The sequence below is a fragment of the Dermacentor silvarum genome, chromosome 11 (genome assembly GCF_013339745.2).
Source record: "Dermacentor silvarum isolate Dsil-2018 chromosome 11, BIME_Dsil_1.4, whole genome shotgun sequence".
Classification (NCBI taxonomy): Eukaryota; Metazoa; Arthropoda; class Arachnida; order Ixodida; family Ixodidae; genus Dermacentor; species Dermacentor silvarum.
In genome coordinates, this window is record NC_051164.1 from 43,766,125 (window position 1) to 43,787,531 (window position 21,407).

The 21,407-nt window shown below is 44.0% G+C and overlaps 1 protein-coding gene across 3 annotated transcripts in view; it reads left to right on the top strand.

The window, feature by feature from the left end:
* The first annotated feature begins 1,395 nt into the window (after window positions 1–1,395).
* LOC119433754 (neprilysin-1-like) overlaps window positions 1,396–21,407 on the top strand; it is a 293,006-nt gene continuing 272,994 nt past the window's right edge. For all 3 annotated transcript variants that reach the window (XM_049659299.1, XM_049659297.1, XM_049659298.1), the window contains exons 1-5: window positions 1,396–1,541; window positions 7,656–7,730; window positions 9,676–9,788; window positions 12,268–12,329; window positions 13,519–13,570. In XM_049659299.1, coding sequence (XP_049515256.1) covers window positions 1,425–1,541; window positions 7,656–7,730; window positions 9,676–9,788; window positions 12,268–12,329; window positions 13,519–13,570 — 419 coding nt within the window. In that variant the 5' untranslated portion in view covers window positions 1,396–1,424. The remainder of the gene's footprint in view (window positions 1,542–7,655; window positions 7,731–9,675; window positions 9,789–12,267; window positions 12,330–13,518; window positions 13,571–21,407) is intronic.

Genomic DNA, 21,407 nt, shown 5'->3' on the forward strand with positions numbered 1-21,407 from the left:
CTCAAAGTAAAATGATTAAGGTACGCCTTACACCCAACCTACAGGCACCTGGTTAGCGTCAGATTGTAATTTGAATAATTCTGTTAAGCAAAAACTCAAACACAAATCACTTTTTTGCTTGCTTACAGGGGTATGAACCATTGATGAGTAACTGCTTGTAGCGTCTGCCTTACGGTGGTATGAGCCACTGCTCTGCCCTGCACAGCCGCTGGTAGTGAGTGGTCCACCATTGTTTTCTGGCTCGCCTTCGTGCATAGCGTTCGCTGCCAGCGTTTCCAAGTAAACATTGCGGTTACATAAGCTGCAGTTGCCGGGAAGCGTAAGAAGTAGTCAGGGATCTTTCAATGCTATCGCGTTCCACTCTTAAAGGCGAAGCATAAGCGTCCTCCAAGGTTCTGCTCCTATGCTTTGCGTTGTTCCTGTTTCCCTTGAGAGCAGCGTAGAATAGCAGGCCACAGACGCAATCCTTTGACCAATTCCTCTGGTTTTGCAACGAAGCTGTTTATGCGTAGTGTCCCAGGATTTCTTCGTGGCGTAATGTTTATCGAAAGAAACGGTAGACCGATCCCGGTGGCTGTGCAGGGTAGAGCAATAGTTCATACACCAGTAAGGCAGTGGCTGCAAGCAGTGACTCACCAATAGCTGATACCCCCGTAAGCAAGCAAGAGTGCAATGGCTCATATCGCAGTAAGGCTGAGGCTACAAGCACTCAGCAAAGTGAAGTGAACAGTGCATACATTCTTTGGAATCCCGCATACAACATACAGTTCGGCATACGTTTCAATAAAGAACAAGCTCAAAACAAGCATCCGAACCATGTAATTGATGATAAGGTGACCTGATAACAATGCGCAGCACGTAGGGCTCCCCGCATACGTTTCCCGATAACGATTACCTTTGCGCAAGCTGCTGCGGCGACGGCAGCGTGCGACGTCGGGAGTAATGTCTCTCGCCTTTCGTATATAAAATAACCAGCCAAGGAAATTTCAATGTTGGTGCAGCACCGCTATTGACGGTGGTGTGATGTCAAAATTACGTTTACTTCCATTATTCTGAAAGCAATAATACCATTACTCTAAAGCTATAAACCATTACCTAACCCCTTAACAGTTGTAGTGGTGGTTTTGAACATCTTCGCTGTACATCCATTTCCGCAGGGTAGGAATGGCGAGTAATTTTTTTAACAAAACGTTCTTTCAAAAGTCAAAAGTTTTCTTTCCGACGCACGCAAGTTATGAATAGATAGCTATAAATCAACTCGCCTAAATTGAAGTCATGTTGAACATTGCACCGAGAGAATGAATAACAAAGGAAATGTGCTCCATTGGACTGCCTATTACTTTCACTGGCAGGTCCTCATAATACGGTATACCACGACGAAAGAATAAAAAATATCAAGAGTTAGTGATGTTTCAAATATTTACATGCAACTTTCGTTTCAGGTAGAAGACATTGCCCGCAGTTTGATACAGGCCTTCAATGAAACGCTTCAAAACAACAGCTGGATCGGCAATACGACGCGAGAAGCCCTCGAAAAAGTGGTAGGATCACCGCCCTCAAACTGCTATGCACAAAAAATATATAGAATGGTTCTTTTCTATCAAGTTCTTTTTTGATCATTTTTTAAAATGGTCTAGTGTAGTGGGCATTGTTTACGTGTTTAACTGATACAGCGCTTGGAAAACAAAGGCACACTTGTATGAAGTACTTGTAATATTTCTAGTTCCTTGCTAAAATCAATGCCAAATAAATATAAGATAAAAATAGGTGTAAAATGGCTGGCATAACCTGTTATTAAACATTGCAAAAGTATATCAGCAGCAGTGAAAATGAAAATCGCTCTTCTCGCAAGTATTCAGGCTTCAGCAAGATGAGGCTAGAAATATGTCGTAAATGTTAAGACAGAGCACGAAAATGTTTCTTTTTTGTTGAAAGTTTATCTTATCTTTCTCACTTTACGTTTACTACACATTTTTGGATGTATCCTCTCGCCAATACCGACCATGGAGATAAATTATTACACCTGACGGCTCCTACGGTATGCTCCACTTGGTTCCATCCTATCTGAATAGACCAATTCCTCTCTGTAAAATACGCATCAAGTCGCCCAGCTTCATTCTAACCATTATAGTCTTCACAATCATGTTGCCACCGCCTTACGTACCAACCGGCAACGCAGTCGGGGCTGTTTACATTAGAACTATTGTCGTGACTTTCGACAAAGACAAAACGCCAGCCGCCCTCCTTCACCGTGAACTTTCCATCAGCACAGCTGCGAGCAGTCTACTCCGTACTGTTGGTACCATCGTCATTTTAAATGCGTAAGCATTTCTATGCTGACCCAACGATAATCTTGTCCGTCACGTAAGACGAATGCAATGGCTCATACATCCCCTCAACAATGGTTCATACCACCGCAAGCAAGCAAAAAAAGCAATGGCTGGCACCCACGTAAGGCAGAGGCTACAAGCGCTCAACAAAGGGAAGCGAACAGTGCATACATTCGTAGAAATCACCCATGCAACACACAGAGCACCATAAGTTTCAATAAAGTACAAGCTAAAAGCAAGCATCCGAACTATGAATAAAGCATGGCATACCCACTTAAGCAAATGTAATGGTGGTTTTGCAACAGCTTCGATGGACAACCAGGCTGATAAGGACCGATAAGAGATGATAAGCGTCGGATCATGTTCAGTAAGTTGATAACGACCGATGAAGGTTGATAATGATTTACACTGGTCGCATCAAATTCCATAACATTGATAACTACACCGGGCTCCATGGAGATGAGCAGGTAGCACAAAGCTTACCCATACTTAGACAACTCCAGAGGAGTTTCTGCGTGCGTTTTCTTTCCGTTTTATTTTTTCATTATTTTAAAGTCTACGCTGAAAGCTGCGCCAGACCATGTGGCTCGCTGGGAAATGAGAAAATGAATTGCTGCTGTCACATTATGGTTCCGGAGGCATAACTGTCTCGTTTTCTAGGTCTTTGATTCTGCCAGTGGCCTCCAATTGTTATTGACACAGGAGCGTAAGTCAGCTTCTGCTTGCCAATTCTGCAACCCGCACCTGCACGCACTTATGCCGCCAGCAGGGTGTTAACGGATCCAACATTCCTAACTACCGGAAGAAGCCTTCTTGTCAACCTGCGACTGCGGTGGTCATATCGCTGAACTTTCTTCGTAGCGGGCGTCATTTAAGACTCTCTCGGTGCGGAGTTTCTTTGCAAGTTCTTCCGCCTGGTGGACATAGTCCTCAGGAATGTCCTCGGTTCTACCATAGGTCTTATCGTCACCGGCAAGCCCTTGGAAAAGTTCCCGTTCACCTTCGCACTGTCTCACGTTATCCCTTTTCAGTTACTTCTTTATTAAAGAAAACGCTGTTTTACAGCGAAGCTGTTACGGGCGTAGTCGTCGATGTTCGCGTCCGGATGTAGAAAGACTCTCATTGACCGTTTGCTGGATGTGCGAGTGAAAGCGCGCGAGTGACGCGCGCTTTCACGGGGAGCGAACGCATGGCGGATAGCAAACGCCGCTTCTTCCGTCGCGCGAAAGTCCGTAGGGGGACGGGAGGGAGGGAGGGAGGGGAGGTGACCTTTAGCTGTGGCACCAAATGCTCTTGCGACCGGGAGTAAGGGGACCTGGCGACTCAATATCCCACGCGAAAGGAGGACAGTGGCAAGGCAGCGTGGGAGAGAGGGGTTGCGGCTCCTGCTCTGCGAGCAACTTGTACTTTGCGCGGCACCGCGCCGTCGCGCGCACCGTATCTTTAAATCGATCTGCTACACGGCTCCTACCATTTTATGCGCTGTGCTTTCGCCGCTCAGTTTCCGTTGAAGCGATAGACCGCATGAACCTTCGCTCGCTGCTGCTGGCGCGCTTGATCACGTCAGAGTTTTGACAGTGGTTGTGTGCGGTCACACAAACAACGCACAGAACAGTTGTCGACGGCGGCGGCGTTTTTTCCGCGTTCGCACCGAACGCGTGCGGCGTTGGTGACGTGTTTATGAAGAACGTGCCAACCTTTCCCGTACACCCTATGGCGGTGTACCGTAGCGACCATAAGGCAATGGCCCCTGTGGTCACTATATAAATGAAAACCACCGGATCATATATATTTCTCATTCTTTAATAGTTCAAATAACCAATTACACCATCACATCTTAATAGTCATAATTGCAAGTACATAATTCCCACCATAGTACAGCTTCGCTGGTCTTCCATCTCCACCCCAGTGGTATAGCTGACTGTCTTTATACAGGGTGTCCCAGCTATCACGCAGCACGATTTAAAAAAAGAGGAACGGCGTTACGCGAAGCCAACCTAGTGCGTATTGTTTCCAGCATAGTGGAGTAGCCGCCCGTAATTTTTTCGTTACTGAGATTTCATTAATTAATTGTAATTAATTATCTAACTCGATAAATACTGTCCTAATTATCAAAGTGTCAATGAGAAAGTTGTAGAGCAACATGAAAAACTACCGATACAGCTTTCTGTTGCTCAATACGTGCTATATAAATGTGTTTTTCCGAGTGTGAAAGAAGCCCGCGAATACACGAAGAATTGCCGTGCGACTGGCCGCTCGAGGCATTTTGCGTGTATTCGCGGGCATCTTTCACGCTCGGAAAAACACTTTTATGTTGCACGCATTGAGCAACAGAAAGCTGTATCGGGAGTTTTTCATAGTGCTTTACAATTTTGTCATTGACACTTTTCATCTAAATAAAATAATTGAGAAGTGGGTAATTAATTATCACTAATTGGCTAATTAGGCTGAATGCAAAAAATAACCGGAGTATCTCTAAGCGACCGCAAACAGCATTACCGTGGTTCTGTTGAGCTAAGTGGCATTTGCATATTTTTAATTTTGGCTAAAGTTACGTGGGACACCCTGTATGTATGTATGTATATATATATATATATATATATATTGCCGCCAGCATACTGAGAACGAAAAGACGCCCGCCGCGTCATAGCTGTGTTCCAAAGAACCGCCAGAACACAAGCGTCAGGCAAGGCACCGTAATGAAACGCTGCGCCGCGCGTGCCCACGCCACGTGCTGACAGACCACCGGCGGCTTGTTCTCGAGAATCGGAGGAATGGCACGTGACAGGCAGCGACGAAGAAGAGAACAGAGTTCTAAGAAGCGACGCTCGAAGGACCTTTATTGGTGTGTTGTAGGCGTTTTTCTGCAATAAGGAAAAGACTACTGGAAATCCCGCTTCGCAGTGGTGTTGGCCTAGATTTATCGGAGCCTGCAATCCTATCTTTCGGAGCCTGTATTATTGGGTTCAGCCACAGAAATGCTTGCTTGGCAATCCAAAATTACCTCATTGAATCAAATCGATTACCAGGCTAAACTTATTGTCACCCTTCCCACCATAGTTTTCTCTTATTCATTTATTTCATTTTTTATTAACCTATTATTAATTAGTTATTTTTTTCTCCTCTCACAAAATCTTCCTTACTAAACTCCAGTGTTCTAATAGGTAATTCCCTTGTTTTTATACACCGAATATGAACACCCGATTCATGGCCAATCCCCACTGTGGGTATGCGGCACAAACACTCAGGTCAACAACAAGCACAACAACCTTTGATTGAGGGTTGAGTCGCTTGAGTTAACGGGCACAGGTTCGCCCTGAATAAACCAGTTTTCTTAGAAGCTGTTGTCGCTGTTGGCTACAATGTATATATATATACATATATATATATATATATATATATATATATATATATATATATATATACCGGTTGCTGTTTTAGGAGGTCCCAAATTTCAAACATGTCTCAAAAATAAAAAGCTATCGAAGACATCAAGGACAACATAGGCGGAATTACTTGTACTGCTTAATTGGATTAAGGAAATGCTAACTTAACGGAAATGATATTAGATGAGAAAACAACTTGCCGCAGGTGGGAAACGATCCCACGTCTTCGCATTACGCGTGTGATGCTCTTACCTATGGAGTTGCCGCGGCGCCGTTTTCCCATCCACTTTCTACTGTATTTAGGTTTACTATTAGAAGTAACCCCTGGGAGTTTTAGTCAGCACAATGCTCCAAAAAAGTTTTTGGTTTGGTCGGTGTTCCCTTTCTTTGTCATTTCCAGAGTTCGTACTTACTGCTATGGTCAGTGTTAGAAACATTTGATCTCGAAATTATAGTTAGCGTAGTCATTGCCTGTGATTTTATGTTTGCCCTCTTGTAGGGCCTTCAAAGCTTACCTCGTCATATAGCATGCTGGCTGAACTGTTGAATTCCCGACTTCTTCATTACATCTGCCAATGGGGACGTGTACGATGTTACCCTCGAGGGGGGATCTTGTAGCTGAAGTACACTACATACAGCGCTTCCGATAATTTATAACTACCTTCACGTTGAAGGTAAAGTTTATTGCGATAGAAATTGTATGGACACTCCAATCGCACATTTCTGCCGTCACCGTCGGCGTGATGTTCCGTATAAAGTCCAAGGGAGATAACACCATCGCCGCGCGCCGTATGCTATATGTGCGAATGAAAGCGCTCGAGGGGAGCCGACGATCACAGCCCAATCAGGCGCTCGCAAGAGAGGGAAGCTCAAAGGAAAGGCGCCGTCTTTCGTTGCGCGAAAGTCCGTAGGGGAGTGAGATAGGGGGAGGAGGGGGACGGCGTTGTTCTCCGACAGCAACTGCGTATTTCACGGCCGCCCGCATGGGGAACCAACAATCGCGGCGCACTCTCGCGCGCGCATGGAGGGAAGCGAGAAGGCAGCGCGGAAGGTAGGGGGGGGGGGGGGGGCGTTAACCAGGGCACCAGCTGCGGACTTTCACCAACTGCGCCTTATCTTGAAAGCGATCTGCAGGCGGCTCATACCTTTGTGCGTGCGGTGTTCTAGTCGGTCAGTTTGAGTTGAAGCGATACGCAGCACGAAGGTCACTACGCTGGCTGCTGCTATCACGATGCCTGACGCCGGCGTTTTGATAACGAGGGTCCATGGCCATCGAGTGTGATGTCTTCATGTTTGCCTGTGCGCGCTGACATTATGCTTGTTAATTTCGTTAGTAAGCAAATAGTTCATACGGCCGATAAAACAACTATCCTCACTTCGTATAGCTGCCTACCTCTCTCCGCCTCGGTCCCTCCCCTTTCTTTAAAAGGGACATAAAAATCATTCATTCTACTACTTTGATATCGCAATCGATGCTTCGCCTTTCGGGCGAAAACAGCGGTGTTTTAATTCCATAGTAGGTCAGGTTTAACCGAAAAAGATTAAGCACAGAATTTTAAAAAAACGTGCGATTTTTTATAATTTACCTGTTTTCGGCGCCATCGCAACTGAGTTTTAAATGATGATGTGTAGTAATAATATTGTATCGTGGTAAACAATCATCTATAATGCCAGAAATTAGAAAACAAGGCAATCCGTCGTGGTAATATGTCTGAGATTACATGACAGTTGTGTGTCGTAAGAACTGTTGTGTGTCGTAATATAAGCAAAAACCCAATACATCAATACATTTCATCTAATATTAATACCAATGTAGAGAGATGGCTAATATTTACTTTGTGTTGAAAACTCAAGGATAATGGTATTCAAGGTCACATAGGCAGTAAGTGAATAAATTTCTTCTACACGCCCATCAAAAAAGCGGTTCACATTGTTTCAGTTGAAAGTGCCATTGGAAATAGGATACCCGGACGCGCTACTGAACATGTCAGTACTTGAAGCTTTCTACAAATACGTAAGTACAATACAAAAACTCAGCAGATTGCTAGAATCTCCTAAATAGCAATTTTCCCTTACCTAAGTACGATACAACGTGACTGTTATAAATTCTCAACTTAAATGCGAGCATCATTATTCATCTCATGGGCTTTACGCAAGCTTATTGTATTTTTGCAGTAGAGAGGAAGAAAGTCTGTTAACTCTGTTTTTTCTAATATTTGCATATATGCATATAGATAGATGCAGGAATAAATTCCCATAGGGAAAGCTTTCACAATTCTAATTATTACCAATACTAATGTCTCAACCTTATTAATTACATATATAAAAGGGCATCATCTAAAAAGACAAGGTCCTTAGCAACCTAAGTGAAAAACGAAGTTGTTTTTCGCTTCATGCCAAGCTGCTTAATATAAAACAAGTGTATGTCCAAAGTGAGAAGTGGGAAGTGAGCGAATTTCCTGTGTTGTTTTAGCAGACGAGTAAATAATCTCATCTGTGAATTGTTTCCAGCTTTTTTAGGATAAATACGCATTGATGTCATAAAAGAGGAACGCGATCGTAAATGTTTGGCGAAGCCATTGCAATGGAACTAGAAGAAACACAAAGAACAGGCAAATGAACCTTACGGACTCCGGAGTGGGCAAAAAACATACGTCTCGCAGTACAACAGCCCTGTGCTCAATATATTTTAGCGTCCCTGGGGCGATTCGCGCATTCATTTGGAAGCGTACCATGTGTGAGGAATGGACATGCACGCTCGCCAGTTTTAATTTGAACGCAGACGCAAATATGGCACAAAGGAACATTTGGGACAATTCCTTCTTGTATATGAATGTACCTGTACTCCCCATTTCTTCCCTTGCCACACAACCCCAACTGTGTTCTTCCTCGCAGCATTACTGCGTCGACGTCTCAAAGTGTACATTCACATGAATGGCTGGTTGCATGTCTGCATAACTTCTTAGGAATGCAGAGCATAAGCAGAAACATAATTTTACATAATTTTTTATCGGTCTGGGGCCTAAACAGAAGTTTGTATGGCGTTACATGCTCAACGCTATTACATAAAAGCCATTTGTACGCATAGCATTTCGTTGGATAACGTTTAAATTATGGCTTCCCAAAGGATTCCCTTCATGTGCTACATTTCAATATGTGCTTTCGACCTGCGGAACGTTTTCTGTGTGTAAGCTACTCAGCAAGACAGCCGCAGCTGCAGCGATTATCAGTCCTAATCAAAACGGCCCGGGATGCTTCTGAAAGAAAACTTCGCTTGAAGACTACATGGCCGATTATGCGATCTCATTGCGATCTCCCAGCCCAATAGCCCGATATACTTACCACAAGGCAGCAGTCCAATAGGTACATCTCTCGGGCCAACAACGTAAATGAGTATGAAACAATTCGCGTGTTCATCGCGTTGCATAAGAGTAATCTGCATGGAACAGCGAGAATACGAGCGTGGCAGTTGCATTTGGCCCGCAGATGCAGGAATAAAAGACCTAAATTATGGTCGACCTTTTTAGTGTCTTACTTGTGCATCAGTCTTTATAGCAGTAAGCTGCGTGTTAAGGTGACACTATGCGAATTTTTCGAACAATTTTACACAATATGGACCAGAGAATATAGGTCATTTTGCCAATATTGTTTTTAGCTTCATTTTCGTTAAACTGTTCGAGTGTGCCAGGAGACAGTATACCTTCGTGGCTGGGTTATGCGCTATAGTATGTGTTTGTTTTCGTGCCAATATGATCGACGACAGCCTTGTAAGTGTTTCGGTTCAGCGTAGGAGAGTCCTGCCTCTGAAGCATGTAATGCAAAGAAATATTGCGAACTGAAATGCATAAAGATTTTTTTGTAGAGAACATTTAGGTTAGCCAAGAAAACACACATGGGTGTCTAAATTATGAGCTACATTTTTCTCTCCTACGTTATCAACTTTATTTTTGTGCTTCTAGGTACCATACTTTCCTTCGAATATTTCATTCACAGAAGCCTTCTACTACTTTCAAGAAAACTTATACAAAATGAAATTGCGTAAGTTCCGGCATCCAGAAGAGAGCAATTGGCGGTGAGTAATAAGTGGTTGAAAAATAACGTAACGTGCCGTCAACCAAGATTTTTGTCCTTAGACAATATTTAACTGTAAATACACAAAATACGTTTACGCATTCTCGCTGCGCGATAGACAGGACAAGGAATGGACACAAATAAAATGATTGCTAACCTGTTTGTGCGTGTTCCTTTTCTAGCCTTACGCGCTGCTACAATACATGAAACTCCTATTGACCAACCAGCCCTAATTTATGCATTGGGGAGAACTGACCTAGAATGTGTTACATTTTATATCCGCAATCAACCAGAATTTCGGTTTGAGATCATGACACTGTTGAGCTCTGTGAACGGGGCAATCAGCACCATAAGTACGACGACGGTGAGAGAAGTTAGCAGTTGCTTTCGGTTATCACGAATGCTATACACAGGCCATGTGAATAATATGAGTGAACAAATTTAATGACGCAATTTTATCGATCAAGATCATCTGTTAGATATTGTAAGTAGAGATTCTATATGGGTGTTCTGCATTCTAATTTAGATCTGGTGAATGCTATAGAAATAGCTTCACGTGGTGCGAAACAGCCTGGCAGTGACTTCTCGAAAATGATAGTCTTTCGCTTGTAGATGAAACCGAAAAAGTAACACAGGAACACTTAACACTAATGTGTGATAGGGTCACATCCCTATCATGATAATATTGTGATTAGGTCACACCGGAGTAATAAATGTATCGGTGAATTGCACTTACATCTTACTGACTGCGCATAAAAAGAAAAGATAATACTGTGGGTAATGAGCCCAATTTTACATTTGTTCTTTTAGTATTTTGCTGAATATGTAGCGTGCAACTGCAAGAGTGCGGATGCTAGATTTCCCGCCGATGCTGCATGACCAGCACCAATTTGTGACGAATTGCGGCGCGAACTTTAGCACAAAACATTTAGCGTTATTCCATGGTGTCGAAGCTCTGCCAACAGCTAGGGCTTGTGGTCAAATCTGTCTAGTAGATTGTCAGTGCAAGTAAGCGTTAGCGTTTTAGAGACATCTCGATCAGTTCATTCTAGACGTTGTAGAATTCGCTGAAAAGGCAAGTCACTTAGTTACATTGACAACGTTTGCTTCATAAAAAAGTTATCGCTTTCAAAGGCGTTGCGTGATATTTATAGCAGCTCAGGCTTGCTCCACCGTTAGTGGTACGCGTTTGGTTGTCTGAATAAAACAGATTCCACAGTTACTTTTTTATTGTACAATCAGCGCGAAATGCTTAGAGCACACGTGTATAAGAAAAAAAAAGAATTTCTGTCTTCCTGAAGCACGTAACTTCTAACCAGAATTAACTGAGTACTTTGCACATGATACTGCAAAATGGGACTGAAAATTCAAGCCAGTGTGCCAAGCTTTATGGTATTCGGCTTTTCAGAAAATGCTTTGTTTCAGAAACTCCTCACGCAGTTCATACCAACATTGTTATTGACAAAACGCAGTTTGAGGGCTGCTTGTCCTTCACCCTGCTTCGTTATGTGTCTGTGCGTGTGAATTTTTCTTCACTAAGAATTCAGCTTTTATAATTATGGCAGCTCTAAATCGGCATTCACTGTAGCTTTCGCGGTGTTTTCAGACTATATAAAAGTTCTCGTCCCAATCCTCTGGGAATATAAACATGACGAGGAACCACGTGCTTTTTCATTTACGGAAAACGTCTGTGTGCGGTGCAGTCATGTGATATCAGAAAACCTACGTTGATGATCGCATCAGGCACATGGAGGCCACTTTCGCACTGAGCTCTATTTAGTTCAGTGAAACAGTTATTTCAACAAGAAAAAAAAGCTCTTTGGAATTTTGGCTTGGCGTTATGGCATATAAGCTATGTTCCTTAAGGTTTCTGAATGCCATAGGAGTTAAGGCAGAAGTTCTACACAATATTTCTTCAAAAATCCACAGGCAATGTTTCTATATAAAATTTGTTTACCAATAGACAGCTTTACTAAGAAAGGTAAGTGAACACACATCCGAATTTCGACATAAGATCACTTAGGCTCTCTTTGGCCACACCTAACCCATGCGCCAATATTATCCAATAATAATAATGATAATCATTGTTACATACGACGAACATGTACCACCTTTCTAACAAACTTTTATTTTCAGTTTGAAATGTCTAAATTATATGTCAAACTTGTTTTTATTGAGCATGAGGTATAATTGATTTGTCCTTCTTTATTAGCACCGAGCGGTGCCCGCCATTAAGCTTATTACTCAACTGATAATAAGCGGCTGGGTTCGAATGTTCATGAGCCAACTGTTTGTGATAGTAGCTTGAAACATGGACTGCATTCACAATGTTGATTTTGCAATCATAATTAACCTGTATGTGTAGATAATAATGAATTGAAATGTACAATTTTCTATGGGTTTTGAAATTATCGTGCTACATAAACTTCCGACTGTTTTGTATTTACGGTTTTCGGGTTTCTGTTCTGCTGCACATGTAGTTCGGTCCACAGTCCAAGAGAAAGGCGTAGCACGTTTCACGAGAAGTATGGGATCGATATCGGTAAGTATCCAAATTACAAATCAAGGGGAAATTGCTGCGAATAAGAATGTAAGCTGGTATTTAGCATAATACTTGCAAGCAGTTCTGTTTTAACATACACAAAAGATAGATTCAGAAGTATCCTCAATCTACACAACAATGACCGAAGCTAACTTCCTGTTGAAAGTTTTCAGCGATCAACATACGTAACCACATCGCTAAACATTTATCGTCAGCATTTCTCCAGTCACAAAAAAATGAAACGGCTGCGAAATATATCAGGAACATGCTACCCTAAAGATTAAGACACCATCTACTCAGAAATGTCCTTGAGTGCCTAAACGCATTACTAGGTTCTGACACTCGAAATAAATTGAGCTGGTAAGATTAGATTCATCACACTTTTGCTGAGATCGCCTACAACATTTATTTAACTTTACTAGAAATGATTGCTGTTGCTTTTTAAATGTTCTCCACTTGACAATGTAGCCAGGAAATGCGAGTATTTTGCTAGATTGAGACGCTTTTGCATGATGCTGCATGATGCATTTTTTGTGCTACAGGCTTTTTGCACACAGAGGAGGAAACAGCAGCATTCATATACAGATTAATTAAACTTCACACTGAAATATATCTATAATGGCATCAAAATCCAAATGGGCATACGTCGCACAAAAGGAACCAAAATACAACAGAAAAAAACACCATTACGCTGAGTGCAGTACATACCGATGGCAAATTAGCTGTATTGTACCGAGTGCTGAACAGTTGGCAGAATAACGGACTGTTACATGGTATTATGTCGTCGGAAAGCTTTTAATTTCTAGCATTTGCCGGGCTTTGGAGATTTATGTATATGAAGTAATGTCATTTCAAATAAAATAAAATCTACTACTGAATAATGTTTCCCTGAAGGCACGTGCTTTAATCACTGGCTAGGTGTAACAAGTGTATTTATTTAACAACACGTCTAAAACAACCCATTTGCATTCTAACATTTCTAGGTTCACTTTCACTTGCAAAGTGGTGTAATGGGGCTACCTAAGAGAAACCAAAAACTACAACACGCTTCTAGGCCAGCTTGGTGTGACTTAACATCGCAATTCGATGGAACGCCCGTAGCATTTGTTGCTATTATCCGTTTGCACTTAAATTTATACGGGCAGTCTTGCAACATCAACTACACACTTAAATTATATGTTTCTTTCAGAAATTCCCTACCCAATCTTCGTATCTCCATTTTTTCAGCGAGGACTTCCACGGTAAGAATTTGAAAAATCACGAAGGTGCTGCGCGCTTCTTTATCTGTGTTCGTGTGTCAAATGTGAATTAGTGGTGTTAGAGTAGAGCAATTCTTTCGAACATTGCGAATACATGTTTACGAGTGTACTGTTGCTGCCATACTTTCTTTGGTAATGGTGTCTGGGCAACATTGAGATTTCACGGGTAGTAGCCAATTTCTCAACTGTTGGCGTTATGCGTGCCATGGCAACCAAAGGACAATAGACGCTATCCTTGGATTACGTCTGTGACGTCACAATGACAGTGCACAGATCCAGGTTGAATAATCGTCTGCCTGTCTTAAAGCTATTGTACGCGTAAGATGCAAGTATAAGTCCAAATAACAAAAACAATTTTATCGCAAGTTTTAAAATCTCTGAATGTTCGATACACCTCTAGCACAGTTAATACAACTAAAAGCAGGACATTGCACGTAGCGTTTTGCTTCTTTCGCCAAGAAGTTGGCATTTGATAACACTTCTTTCTGGATTTATTCCCTCGTAAATCCTTGACTCACTTACAAATTACCCCTTGTCATCTTTGAAACCACCTAATTTTATCTTTGCCTCCCGAAGGCTTATGTGCTGTATGACCTACTTGACCCTTTTCCACTAATTTCGCCGGCTGAGTGTACATTGATACATTGCCCAATGAACGTCGAGGCTTCGCCAACATCAAATGATGATCAAAAATCTTGGTGCAGAAGGATCTTGGAATAGGCTGGTTGATTCAGGGTAAACAAAAATTTTCAGCGCGGACTATTCAAGGACGAAATAGAGACACGTGAGAACAGGACCAGCACTGACTTTCAACTCTTCGTCCGTTTAGACGACCAGTCGTTCCATGGAATGACATAAAAGGGAACACCCATAGCTATATTTTTATAGCCAACTAGCGACTACGCAAACTAGGATCAACAATGAGTCTACCTCACCTTAAGTCTAGTCAACCAAAGGAACTTCCTGAAGTAACAAAAGTCTAAGAATGGTCACTACAGATGCTATAGAAATGTCACTTGAGAAATCTGGTTGAATGCTAATTTGCTTGAATGGTAATTAATTACATTACCATCAACAGTCGCTGTGAGGTGACTTTTCTAATTGTTATATCCAGCGGCCATCAATAAAGCTCGTTAATTTTGTTTCCTTGACGCGTTTTTTCTCATCTCCGTTACCCAAGTTCCTGCCCCTGTCTTCAATAAAATCCCCCATACATTCAATCATATTTCCTTTCCAACCATTGGTAACGACAGGCAAGCGAGGGAGATTTACTTCATGAAAAAGAATAATAGGCAGTGTTAAGAAGGGATGAAGGTCAACTCTTGTTTACAAGTATTTTTATTTATCATTCATCAAGCGGAATATGGTGCTTTGGTACACTTGTACAGCCTTGGACAATGTGGATGGTATTCACGATCCACCTACAGGAAAACTGCCGTCTCTAGTGTCCACTACACTGTAAATTTCAGTAGAAACCAACTAGTCTGCTCAAAAGTACTTCTACGGCTATCTACTTAAGAAGAAATTCCCTGTAGACGGAGACGCTCCTATAAACTCACATAGCGACTGTGCACACCTGGCTTGCTACATAGGTAGGTGACAATGTTAACATTACCCTGAATAAAGCTTGGCTCCAGGGGTTAATTGCGAGCAATTCTGAAAGGAACAGAGTTCAAACAGTTCGTGTGTATTTCAAGTAGCTACGACAAAGTGAGAGCCATGGTTTAATACATAACTCTAAGTATAGAAAAGGGACAGCACACGAGAAAACGGGAAATACAACAAAATTAACAATTGACAATTTTACCACCAGTCTACAATTTGTAGATCAGTCTACAATTTGTAAAGTGCGTGAGGCCATTGTAAATGACTCTTTTGACGCTATGCAATTGAGGCTATTGCTTTGGATGCACTTTTTCACTGCGGACGGTTTTGCCGTTTGGAGCACGCTTCCATACGCCATAAGATACGTCAGCGCTACAAATGGTGGTATGGAACTTCTTGCTGACGACGTAGCTTCTTTAACCCGTTGGCCATCTTTACGGGAAGTAACGTTTTACGGAGGTGAAAATTTTTAAGCGCGTTTGCCCTTTATACAGACTAAGGATGCTGCATACAACTGCTCAGAAAGCGTACAGATGAAGCGAAATTCCGTTGTAGCATTCGTGTAAACGTTGCTTATGGTTACATTGCGAAAACATTTCCGCTGCCCATCCAGCAACCATGGAGAATGTATTGACAGGAGGTTAAGCAGGTGACGTGGTTTGAATGAACTCATCTAGATGAGCATTTCGCGTTCCTATTTCTTAAGGTCTCTTGCAGCTTTACACAGTGTTGTGAGGAACTACTGAGATAACTGTTTCGGAGGCACCTGTTTTCGCGTGAGGCCTGTCTGCCATCTGAAGGTTTAAACTGTGTGATCAGTAGTAGGCGGTGTATCGCGTTCCACCGCCGCCAAGGCTGTCGTTTACAGAATGCGCTTTTCGCCGAAATCTGCCGCGCGTTTATTGTCCAGATGTGCCAAAATCTACTGTTCTTCCGTGGTAGTGCACACTCGAGTGCAATATAGTTTTATTTATTTATTTATTTATTTATTTATTTATTTATTTATTTATTTATTTATTTATTTATTTATTTACTTATTTATTTATTTATTTATTTATTTATTTATTTATTTATTCATTTATTTATAGTTTTATTTATTTATACATTTATTTATTTCGTAGTGAAGAAGAACGCAGGCGAACTTTCAGCAGCAGTGCTAGCCACAGTATCACCGCTCCTAGCCACACTTGGTGATATGACCTCATCGTCCCGTTAGCCAGAGGAGTATCCAGTCAGTAAATCTCTTTACAAATGTTGGAAGGTGCGGGCTACCCTGAATACAACCCTCCTGTAACTTCGATCCCCCATGCTACTGTCAATCATTCTGCCGACATGTGCCTGCATGGAAGCGGGCATGTGCCGGTGCAAGCTAGCACATGCCTCCTTCTCCGTCGGTCATGTGCTACGGTGTGATCCGGTAAAGGAACTCTGCGTCGCGGACGACAATGATAGGAATGACTTGTTCTCGGCGTACTAGAGGTTAGGCTAGCTGGCTCTCGTCGTACTAGGGGAGCGCTGTACTTGTGCAGGAGAGTCAGCCCATGTTCGAACCGGACAGAGTCAGGGAAGTTTTGAAAAGAATATAGTACAACATGCTAAATATGCTACTGGCGAAGAATCTGCGCACAATAGCAGAAATATTTTCTTCCAAAGTTGCGAAGAACTGTACATGCAGCACTCTTTGTCCCCTCATACTGCTTCGTAAGACGAACACCTCGCCGAACCGGATGTATTTTACTATCAGTCAATGCTGCTCGCAATGATCAAGGCATTTGTCGTGAGGATGTAGCCCGCCAGCTCTCCTTAGTGCGGTTCGCTCGGCCAAGCAAACTTCAAATTTTGTGCCCGCGCTCCGCCACGCGAGGTTGAACAAGAAATAACCAATATTCTGCCTGCCAATCGTCAAAAGCTCCTTGTAACGGTGCCTCAGTTATGCTGCAGTGGTCACCAAGAACAGACCGCTCCCTGCAGCTGCAGCTCCGGCTGTAAGTTACGACAACGTCGTACCCAGGCCCCGACCCAACACCACCTAGTTAGCACAAGGCCTGTTCACTCCAATCCATGACGTAATGCTACCTCGCCCGACTACCATAGAATCTAATGAGGATGCTCCCGAGTAAGTAACAGTGATTTTGACGTCATCGCTTTCGTCACGCTAGCCTTGGCAATCGAAATTTTGGGCCAGGTAGCATGACGTCATGGATCTCAGTGAACAGGCCTTGTGCTATCTAGGTGGTGTTGCCCGACCAATAGTCGCCTTCCGCACTGAAGTTAAAGGTGCGTCGATCTTCCAGTGGAATTCCAGAGGTCTCAGGGCCCGCATAGCAGACTTTCGCCAATTCGTCTTTAGAAATCGTTTCCCCATACTGGTCATATGCGAACCAAATACATCGACTCCACCCAGACTGTCTGGTTACGAACCTTTCGCCTCGTCCACATGCGGAGTATGCAGCAAAGTAATCGTCTACATCCGCACGGATCTTACGTATGTCACTCACGCGATAGAACCACATGACGACAACAAATATGTCTGCCTGCATGTAAAAAAGAAGACTGGGTATTTTACACTTATTGGAGCCTACATATCCCCAGAGGGTCACGTTGATGGCAAAAGACTCAAGAAAATATTGCAAATGACTAATGGCCCCTGGGTTATCACAGGTGCCTTTAACGCAGATCACCAGCTATGGGCAAGCACTAAAATTGATTCCGGAGGCAGGCGTCTTGCCTCCTTTGCTGCCGACCATGATATGTGCTCTGTGAATGATGGCAGCCCTACATTTCTGCGAGGCACGACCTATAGTAGCTGCTTAGAATTGACTTCGGTGTCACGGCGCTTCGCCTCGTGCGTCCAATGGTTTACTGACATAGACACACGGAAGCTACCATATTCCAACATACATCAAGATCAGTGGAGTTGAGCAAAGCTCCTCTACAGTCTTGCGTACAGTTGAGTGGCCAAGGTTTAAGGAGCATATGGATGACCCATGTCGGGAAGGCCTTTCACACAATATAGAAGACGAAATCGCGGACGCAATGAAAGCATTCATGTGTTCGCTCACAAGGTCAGCAAGGCGAACACACTTCGACACAGAACTGGAGAGGCTGCGTGCGGAACGCCGACAGGCGGAAAGAAGGTATCGGCGCACGAAATCCGTTCTAGACCTGAGGGCGTCACGACGCATACAAAAGAAAGTTCAGCGTCGTATGGATAAATTGCAAGACAAGCGATGGAAAACTTTCTGTCAGACGCTTGATCCACGAAGATCGCTCTCACACATATGGAGAACGCATCAAAAGAAGCCCTTTGCAGCTCTGGCCCTCTAGCAACACCGCTCGCAGTTTGAAGTGGCTGAAGAGTTCTGTGTGCGTGTTGCTGGATCCGTGATCATCCATACTGACGCGGCACTAAATGGCGTCCCTGAGGCACGTGTATCAGAAATGAACGTGTCATTTTCACCTGAAGAGCTCGACGCTACGTTAGCGACCTGCAGGCGTCCTTCGACACCAGGACCAGATGGCATCACGTACGCTGCCCTATGCCACCTTGGGCATGACCCACGTAGTGAGCTGCTCAACTACTATAATGAGTCCTGGCGAAACGGCGTTGTTCCTAAACAATGGAAATCGAGCCGCTTGATCGCCATTCTGAAACCTGGAAAGTCTCCGCTTGATTTATCATTATATCGTCCGATTGCGCTTTTGAGCTGCGTCGGCAAAGTGATGGAAAGAATGATTCTTGCTCGCTTAGAATGGTACCTCGAGCGATTCAACATCTAACCAGATGCCATGGCTGGCTTTCGTCGAGGTCGCTCGTCCATCGACAATGTTATTGATTTCGTTAACTGGGTCCAAGAACAGAAAATCCTCAAGCGCCTACCAGTTGCACTTTTCTCGATGTCAAAGGAGCATACGACAGCGTCGCCCATGAGGCCATACTGAGCTCCCTTGAGGCTGTGGGAGTTGGTGGCCGGATGTATCAATATATTCGGGACTATTTGAACGAGAGGTGCTTTTTCTTACAGACTGACAGCCCAACTTCGGAACATTACATCTGCCGTGGTGTGCCACAGGGTGGAATGTTGAGCCCTATATTGTTAAACCTCGTCATGGTGGAACTTGTGGAATTTTTACCGCGGACAGTTCATGTCTCTGTATACACCGACGACATTTGCATCTGGGCCTCCACAGTGACTCGGCCTCAGGTGCGGGCCAGGCTTCAGGGGGCGGCAACCATGACGGCGTCTTATCTACGAGAACAAGGCCTCAGTGTGTCTACAGAAAAGTGCGCATTGGTTGGCTTTACGCGCAAACAAATGTCACTGCATCTTGTTTAAATCAACGGTCAAGCTGTGTCCTATGTTAAGACGCATTGCTTTCTGGGTGTCATCATTGACCGCAACCTCTCTTGGACTCCTCACTGCGTCTACCTGAAGAAGAAGTTATTTGCTATTGCTCAGGTATTTAAATTTCTCTGCGGGAAAAACTGGGGTGCACCAGTCAATCTTATGCTGCAGCTGTAGGGGTACTATTCCTGGGACTCCTTCGTTACAGTCTGCCAGTTTTATCCAATACATGTAAGACGAACATTCGCGCTCTGGAGAGCTTACAAGGTCAAGCCCTACGCACGTGTTTAGGGCTGCCTCGGTGCACCTCAACAACAGCAACAATAGCCATCGCGAGAGACCATACAATTCAGACACACGTAGCTGCCGACTCCCTCAGAGTGCACATTCGTCATCTGTCAAGGATCCCCGACCATCACTTAGCTTCCCTACCGGCGGAGAGACCTCAAGCGACCTTTTCAAAAGTGATTAGCGCTCATCAAGAGTGTATACCGTCATCTTTTACACCGGCGGCGAAGCCGTCATCTCCCCTGTGGTGCCTGCGACAGCCTCAAGTGAATTTTACTATTCCCGGAATCGCCAAGAAGGCCAATCATCCATCGCTGACTCTGAAGCAACTGACGCTCCTATTAATGCACCAGACATATCATAACTACATACATATATATACCGACGGTTCGACCTCACCTACCAGCTCAACTGCCGCATTCGTCGTTCCAGCCAAGCAAGTTGCAGTTAAATTCAAATTATCACATATGACTACATCTATGTCGGCAGAACTTGCAGCCCTCCATGCAGCTGTGACGTACGTCAAAGAAGAGCCGGCACAGAAATGGGTCATATTCTGTGACTCTAAGGCAGCCCTTCACAGTATCAAGTCAGCCTTACATCACAGAACTTACGAGCAGATGATATCCGACATCATGGAAGTACATCACCATGCTCTGGAAACAGGACAAAACATAGTGTTCCAGTGGATTCCTGCTCACTGTGGCATCATCGGCAACGACATTGCTGACAGGGCTGCCCGATCTGCCCACGAAGACACCCAGACGCGTACAATACATTCGGCGAGGACGGACACTGCCAGAGAACTTCGTCTGCTTGCACGCAAAAAGTCACAAGCTTTATAGAGTTCAAGTGCCTTCAATTGCCGATTGTACAAGTTGGACACCTTGCTGCGTCTACCACTACCATCTAGCCTTTCCCGCGGCGAAACAACTTTGCTGTGCCGCTTGTGGCTGGGAGTGGCGTCCACGAACGTTTACTCATTCCGTATGGGAATGGCCGAGAGCCCGATGTGCGACTCCTGTATGTGCGAGGAAACCATCGAGCACCTATTGTGTACCTGTCCTCGCTACGACGTACAACGCCTCTCTCTCAGGACCACTTTAAACCGACTGCACTCGAGACCGTTCTCTGAGTCAAAGATACTCGGACCGTGGCTTCACCCGTCACTGGCACAAAAAGCGATGCGTGCATTAGTACAGTATTTGAAGTGCACCGGTTTAAGAGACCGCCTATAGTGTCCCTGTACATCGTCCCACGTGTACTCAGAACTCATTCTCTCCATATTTTACTCTTTCTATTCCCCCTTTCCCCTCACCCCTAGTGCAGGGTAGCAGACCGGACGCTCTTCTGGTTAGACCTCCCTGCCTTTCCTCTCCTTGCTCTCTCTCTCCTACCCGGCGACGAGGTGCTATCTCGTTATTTCATCAGACACTTCGCACACGGAGCATTTGACCTGGGGTGCTATGCAGGACACGCCGAGTTTCTCGTTCGCACGAGTTTTACCCGAGTTTGCTCGATGGCAGTCAGTGAACAGAGATAGCAACGAACGCACAAAAGCAGCAGGCAAACAGAAATGG